Source organism: Solanum dulcamara, chromosome 11 (genome assembly GCF_947179165.1).
Source record: "Solanum dulcamara chromosome 11, daSolDulc1.2, whole genome shotgun sequence".
In the NCBI taxonomy this organism is placed as follows: Eukaryota; Viridiplantae; Streptophyta; class Magnoliopsida; order Solanales; family Solanaceae; genus Solanum; species Solanum dulcamara.
The window spans coordinates 33,083,782-33,091,353 of NC_077247.1; the positions used below are offsets into that span (position 1 = coordinate 33,083,782).

At 37.0% G+C, this 7,572-nt stretch overlaps 2 protein-coding genes across 2 annotated transcripts; both read left to right on the plus strand.

Moving 5' to 3' along the window:
- Positions 1-1,155: 1,155 nt before the first annotated feature.
- LOC129872511 (uncharacterized) lies at positions 1,156-1,551 on the plus strand. Its single transcript, XM_055947480.1, has one exon. It carries the CDS (start codon positions 1,156-1,158, stop codon positions 1,549-1,551), a length of 396 nt encoding a protein of 131 aa, XP_055803455.1.
- Positions 1,552-2,124, plus strand: LOC129872512 (uncharacterized). Its single transcript, XM_055947481.1, has one exon. The coding sequence runs from the start codon at positions 1,552-1,554 to the stop codon at positions 2,122-2,124; it is 573 nt and encodes a 190-aa protein (XP_055803456.1).
- The last annotated feature ends 5,448 nt before the right edge of the window (positions 2,125-7,572 follow it).

Here is a 7,572-nt window from a genome sequence, read left to right on the forward strand (position 1 = left end):
ACTAGAAAGAATGAATGATCAATCTACTACTTAAGCAAAACATTTACTCCATACGAGGCTCGTTATACTCTTTTAGAGAAAACTTATTGTGCTTTAACTTGGATTGCTCAATAGTTGAGTCATTCCTTTTCTTTGTATACTACATATCTCATTTTCAAGATAGATCTATTAAAATATATCTTTCAGAACGTGATGCCGACCAGAAAGTTGGCAAAATGGCAAATGGTTTTAAGTGAGTTCGATATTGTATATGTGACCCAAAAGGTGATAAAAGCACAAGCCTTAGCTGATCATCTCAAAGAAAATCAAGTAGATGAACCATATGAATCGCTCAGAACTTATTTTCCCGATGAAGAGGTATCATTTGTAGGAGAAGACATCTCCTAGGCATACCCTGGTTGGATGGTATTTTTTGATGGGGCAGTGAATCATGAAGGAAATGGAATTGGAGTAGTCCTACTATCAAAATCTGGCCAACATTATCCTATGGCAGCCAAACTCCTATTTCATTGCACGAACAATATGGATGAGTCTGAAGCATGCATCATGGGTCTAAAGATGGTTATCGATAAGGACATTTAAGAGTTGCTGGTAATTGACGATTCAGGTTTGCTAATTCATCAAGTTCAAGGTGAATATACCGTGAAGAATTTGAAGATTGCACAGTATGTGAAGTTAGTGCAAAAGTTGTGTAGAAGGTTCTGTAAGGTCGAATTTAGGCATACTCTAAGGTTGAAAAATGATTTTTTTGATTCTCTTGCTACTATTTCCTCAATGATCAGACATCCATATACAAGTTACATTAAACCTCTAGAGATATATTTCAAAGAGCAACTCATTCACTGTTCGCATGTCGAAGCAGAACCAGATGAAAGGCCTTGGTATTTTGATATAAAGAAGTATCTAAAAACCAAAACTTATTCAGATAATGCGACTTTCAATCAGAAGAAAGAAATACGTCGAATGGCTAATAGTTTCTTTCCAAGTGGAAAAACCCTATATAAGAGGACTCAAGATATGGGACTTCTCAGATGTGTTGGTGTCATTGAAGCTATGAAGCTTCTTGAACAGATTCATGCAAGAGTTTGTAGAGCTCATATGAATGGGCTTACCTTGGCGAAGATGATCCTTTGAGCCGGCTATTTTTGGATGACTATGGAGTATGATTGTTGTAAGTATGTGCAAAAATGTCAAGTGCACGTTGATTTGATTCGAGTACCTCCTAAAAAACTCAATGCTATGAGTTCTTCTTATCCATTTGTGGCTTGGGGTATGGATATAATTGGTCAAATAGAGCCAGACACCTCTAATGGACATATTTTCATTCTAGTTTTCATTGATTACTTTACCAAGTGGGAGAAAGCAGCCTTGTATAAATCAGTTACGAAGAAGGTAGTAGTAGACTTTGTGCGTAACAATTTGATATGTAGATTTGGAAAACCATATTCTATCATTACTGATAATGGAGCAAATCTCAATAGTCATTTGATGAAAGAGATATGTGAGCAATTCAAGATTAATCACCGAAACTCAACTGTGTATCGTCCTTAAATGAATGGAGCCGTAGAACCTGCCAACAAGAACATCAAAAAGATCTTGAGGAAAATGATTGACAATCACAGAGGTTGGCATGAGATGTTGCCATATGCTTTGTTAAGTTACCATACGACTGTCAGAACATCAATTGGAGCAACACTATACTTGCTAGTGTATGGGACGAAAGATGTAATTCCCGCTGAAGTGGAAGTACCTTCATTAAGAATCATTGAAGAAGCTGAATTGAGTAACGCCGATTGGGTTCTTAATAGAATTAAACATTTGGCTTTGATTGATGAAAAGAGAATGACCACTGTTTTCCATGGTCAATTGTACCAAAAAAGAATGATTCGCGCTTTTAACAAGCAAGTGAGACCAAGAATGTTTGAAGTTGGTCAGTTGGTTCTCGAACACATTTTTCCATATCAAGATGAGTATAAAGGAAAGTTTGCACCAAATTGGCAAGGGCCATACATGGTTCAAAAAATGTTATTTGGAGGTGCTTTAATTGTCCAAAATGGATGGCTAACAGTGGTCGAAACCAATCAACTCAGATACTATCAAGTGATACTATGTTTGAAGGTTTAGAGTTTTCTTTTATCACCTTACCTGTAATTATGCCATTTGTTTGTAATCATTTCTATGCTTTTTTATTTTAAATTAACCCTCATCCTTATAATGAACTACGTCTAACCTGAATTCTAAAAAATAAGATACGTAGGTGGCCTATGTCGGCTTTTGTTGTCCTTTTATCTATTTTAAATATCCCCTTTTGGTATTTGAACTATGCCTGACCTGAATTCTCATGAATGAGATACATAGGTGGCCTATGTCGGCCTTAGTCATTTTCTTATTAAAATCTCCAATTTCTCATTCATTTCTCTAGAGGGAAACTACGTTTGACCTGATTACTGCTTCATGCTTCAACGGGATATGTAGGTGCCACAACGGTTCTGTCATGTCTCTCATAAGTTCTCTATTTATGATACAAACTGGGACATAATTTTTGAGAGGGACTAAAAAATTTCAAAGAAGATCTTTCTACAAAAGATTCATGTTATGACCCGATTTCTTAGGTCATGATAAAACCTATTATAACCCACCAGTAAGTAAGCCAAATTTTCAACCCAGAACTTCAAGTAATGAGTTTGAGGGCAGAAACTAAACAAGATTGACGAATTATAAACATAAGCAGAAAGAATAAGCAGAAGTAAATCAAAACATGATATAAACAACTAAGGATCCCTTCCAAAACCCGGAAGTCACAAGTACAAAGCTTCTACAAACTAAAAAATGAGTACAAGTCCTGAAAATGGATGAGAACTATATATAAAACAACTAGATAGTATGAAAAGGCAAAAGGTGGGCCATCCATACTGAAGGAGACAGAAATGATCCAAAAATGCCAAGTGCTCACCCTAGTCTCTGAAGCTGACTGCAACAGGCTGGATCTATCCACGGCAGTAGCTGCTGCTCAGTCCTGCATCATGAAAGTAGATGCAGAGAGTAGTATGAGTACTAAGACAATAGATAACCAGTAGGCATCATAGGCCAACTGAGTAGAAAAGGTGAAAACAATATGAAAAAAAGGAATAGGACTAAATAGGAATCCACATAAGCATCTAAAGTGAAAAGACTACAATCTACGAGAACTACAACTAACTATACCCATCTCGCCCCCCATAAGTGTCATGACCCCAAAAATTGAGGTCATGATATTACACATGCCAAACCCCATCCTGATGTTTAAACCTAAAAATAAAATCATACGAGACTTTCAAAGGGAAGTCAGGCCACAATTAGAAACAACAAACGGACACCAATGAAATTATCCCAAAACCTAGTGTCATAAATATAAAGATAATCTAATACAAGTTTCGAGTCTAAAGATACAATATAAGTCTCTGAATAATACAAAATATTGAGAAATACAGATAGAATAGTGACGATTCGAATCTTAGGACCTTACCACTAATTTGAGAATACACAATCCTCTAGAATATCAACTGTCATGTGAGGTACCTTGACTAGTATCTGCATTAAGACGGGACACAAAAGTAGTGGTGAGTATAATCCACATATACTCAATAGGTTTTAACCGACTAAGTATAAAGAATTAACCAAACCTATGAAATAAACTAAGGAACACTTTCACCTGCATACAGAAAAGTTCCACTTTGGTATCGGTGCCACCAGTTTATTTATATAATAGCACGAGTAAGGTAAACCCATAATATCAACTAGTTATCATAATTAACCAGATAAATCAAATAGTACAAATATCGATGCAATGCAATACAATATGATGATACAATGATGTGGTGGTATGGTAGAATCGAGACAGTAGCACAACCTGTCGTATACACCTGCTGAGCTGTGCTGCCAAGAAAGACGCATGGGGGTCTTGCAGACCATATACCTCAATAATAATATCTTATTATCCTTGCCACCTCCTCATGGTCAAGGGATCACAATGTATCCACTACCCTGCCATAAAACTATCTTGGTCAGGGACTCAAGATACAAAGGTTTAAAAGTGTTTGATTTTCTTTCTGAACAAGAATTTTCATACTTCTGAACTTCCTATGTTTCATGACATGATGAATGAGGATAAATGCATCAAAACATGTATAGAATAGAAGTAATAATCAACTCACATATAGTATAAGGTTCAAAGTTCTCAAGACTTAACCTACAAATGATATTCACCCTCAATAAATAGAAATAGGAAGGAAATACTTCAATTTAAATATTCACCCCTTTATCAACAATATTTCAATACTCAAGCATGCTAAAAACCCCCAACTCAACCCCTCAAGAAGGCATCACAAGTCAAATACTATACTCAAGCCTCTCTATCAAGCAAATCATGAATCGCATGCTCTCAAATCAAATAAGATAACAAATAAGGCCCCCACATGGGCTATGTAATACAAATAAAAACCCCCACACGACAACACAGTAATAAATATGCCCCCACACAGGAATTCCAATATATATAACATTCTCAACTCATGATACAACCTCATCCCAAAGTGTATAACATGTGAATGACCAATTACCCCATTTCAATCTCAAAGAAGGATAGCCAAACCTACCTCAATTGCCGAAACTGCACTTGAATACCTCTATTGGACAAGCAACTCTTGAATTTAATGCCCGAAATGACAACGCACTATCAACAATGGAACATACACATCAAAAGAGTCCAATGACACCCATATTGATAGGTTTCAGAACCTTAGGGTAAAATGGTCCAAAAATTAATTATTTCTGAAAAGGAACAAACTTGGAAATTTATTGGACAATCACATTCTGCTGGTAATAAGAAACTCATGGTTGAAAAACTCATAAAAATAGAGCTCAAAATGAGTTAGAAATCACTATTTTCCTTAAATTTGGATTAGGGAAGAAATAAAGATTTTTGGGGTTTGAAACTAAGATTAAGGAGTTAAAATCATCAAATAATTAATTAAAAAGGAAGGTTTTAAGTCAAAAATCACTTACCTAACACTCTACCTAAAAAATCTCTTCTCAAATCACCTCAAGGAGTTTAGGAACTCAAACAAATAGTGAAAAATATTGAAATGGGAAGAACGGGGCATTTTCTGCCCAAAAAGTTACTGTTCAAGCTTGTTGATGGCTGTTCGTGTGTTGATCGCGATCAACGTACACCACTACTCTTCAAAACATGTTTTTGACCCTCAAAACTTATTTGAAACTCTATAAATATGAACCAATAGAGAAAATTGATCAGAAAACACATTTCAGAGCCAATGGAACTAGCAGAATCACCATCCAACACTCAAAACTTAATTTGTTGACCAAAGTCAAACTTTGCTCATAAAAATCGAACATTTCAACTCAAGACCTGAAATCTATTTATCAACCCCAAATGTGATTCTAAAAATTCTCCTAGACCAATTTCCACATTCTGGAGCTGATGGACATGAACGAACTCCGTTTCGAGACTCGTAGCTCTGGTTGGTACCAAAAACCCATTTTTTACACGTAAAGCTTATAAAAACTCAAAAAATCACATAATTCACAACCTATTAAGATTTTAATATAACCAACAACACAAACTAATCAAATAACAATTAGCGGAACTAAAGATAGGGGTAAAATAGTAATTTTAGACAAATTTTCAAAAATGACCCTTGAGGTCATTATAATATCAACCACTAAAAAGGATGTTCATCCTCAAACATAAGATAAAATAAAGTACCTAGTATCTCAAAAAGCTGAGGGTACCGAGCCTGCATATTAGACTCTAACTCCCAAGTCGCCTCCTCAGTAGGCCGATGGTGCCACTGCATCTTGATCGAAGCGACCTCCTTGGTCTTGAGTCTACAAAGCTGCCTATCTAGGATAATTGTCGTCTCCTCCTCATAAGTCAAATCCGAACTCAATTTAACCGCATCATAAGAAATCACATGAGACTCATCCGATATATACTTGTGAAGCATGGAAATATGAAACACCAGATGGAAAGTTGACAATTTAGGGGGTAAGGCCAACTTATACGCCACCCCACCTATTCTCCTCAAGATTTCAAACGGGATAACAAACCTCAGGCTAAGCTTGCCCTTCTTCCCGAACCTCATTACACCCTTTATGGGCAATATTTTAAGCCACACATAATCACCCACAATGAACTCTAAGGGATGCACCCTTCTATCAGCATAACTCTTCTGATGACTCTGAGTTGTCAATAGTCGACCCTGAATCAAATGTACTCGCTCCACAACATCCTTGAGTAAGTCAGTATCCAATGCATCAACCACAACAAAATTAAACCATCCAATGGGTAATTAGCACCTACGACCATACACTGCCTGAAATGGTGCAATCTGAATGCTGGAGTAATAACTGTTATTATAGGAAAACTCTGCTAAGGTCAAGTATTGGTCCCATCGGGTACCAAAATCAATCACATAGTCCCTAAGCATATCCTCCACACCTGAATAGTCTGCTCGGACTAACCATCAGTTTGGGGATGAAATACTGAACTTATCTCTAGCTGCGTACCCAAATCATGCTGCAATGCCTTTCAAAAATGAGAGGTGAACACTGAACCCCAATCCGCCACAATAGAGATAGGCACCCCATGCATCCTGACAATCTAACGAAGATAGATCCTAGCTAACCGATCCGCATTGTAGCTAGTCTTCACCAAAAAGAAATGAGTTGCTTTGGTCAATCGATCCACAATCACACAAACAGAGTCATAATTACCTAATGCCATAGGTAATCCAGACATAAAGTCCATAGTGATATGCTCCCATTTCCATTCGGGAATGGGCATCATTTGCATAGGATCACCCGGTTTCTAATGCTCGTACTTTACTTGTTGGCAATTTAGACACTTAGCCATAAAATCAATAATGTCTCTCTTCATGCCACACCACTAATAGTGTTGTTTCAAGTCACGAAATATCTTCGCCACTCTCAGGTGAATCAAATACTTGGAAAAATGAGCCTCCTCCAATATCATACGTACTCATTCACCAATCTTGGGCACATAAATGCGACCATTAATCCTTAAAACTCCTTACGGATCAAGAGAGGCTGATTTTACTTCACCACTCAACACTTTGTATCAAATGTCCCTCAACTTTCCATCTTCAAACTAGTGTGTACGAATCTAGTCCATCAAAGTAGCCCTAGCCTCCACAAAGGCCAAAATACCATGATGTGTAGAAATATCAAGTTGGACCAACTGTCTAGCCAATGACTGAACTTACAATGCCAAAGGCCTCTCATCAGCCTTAAGGAAGGACAAACTACCTATACTAGATGCTTCGCAACTCAGAACATCCCCTACTATATTAGCTTTGCTCAGATGATAAAGTACAGTGACGTAATAGTCTTTCAATAACTCTATCTACCTATGCTGTTACATGTTCATATTTGGCTGAGAAAAGATATACTTATGGCTACGATGGTCAATATAGACCTCACAATGCACTCCATAGAGATAATGCCTCCAAAACTTCAGAACAAACACCACTTCTGCCAACTCTAAGTTGTGGG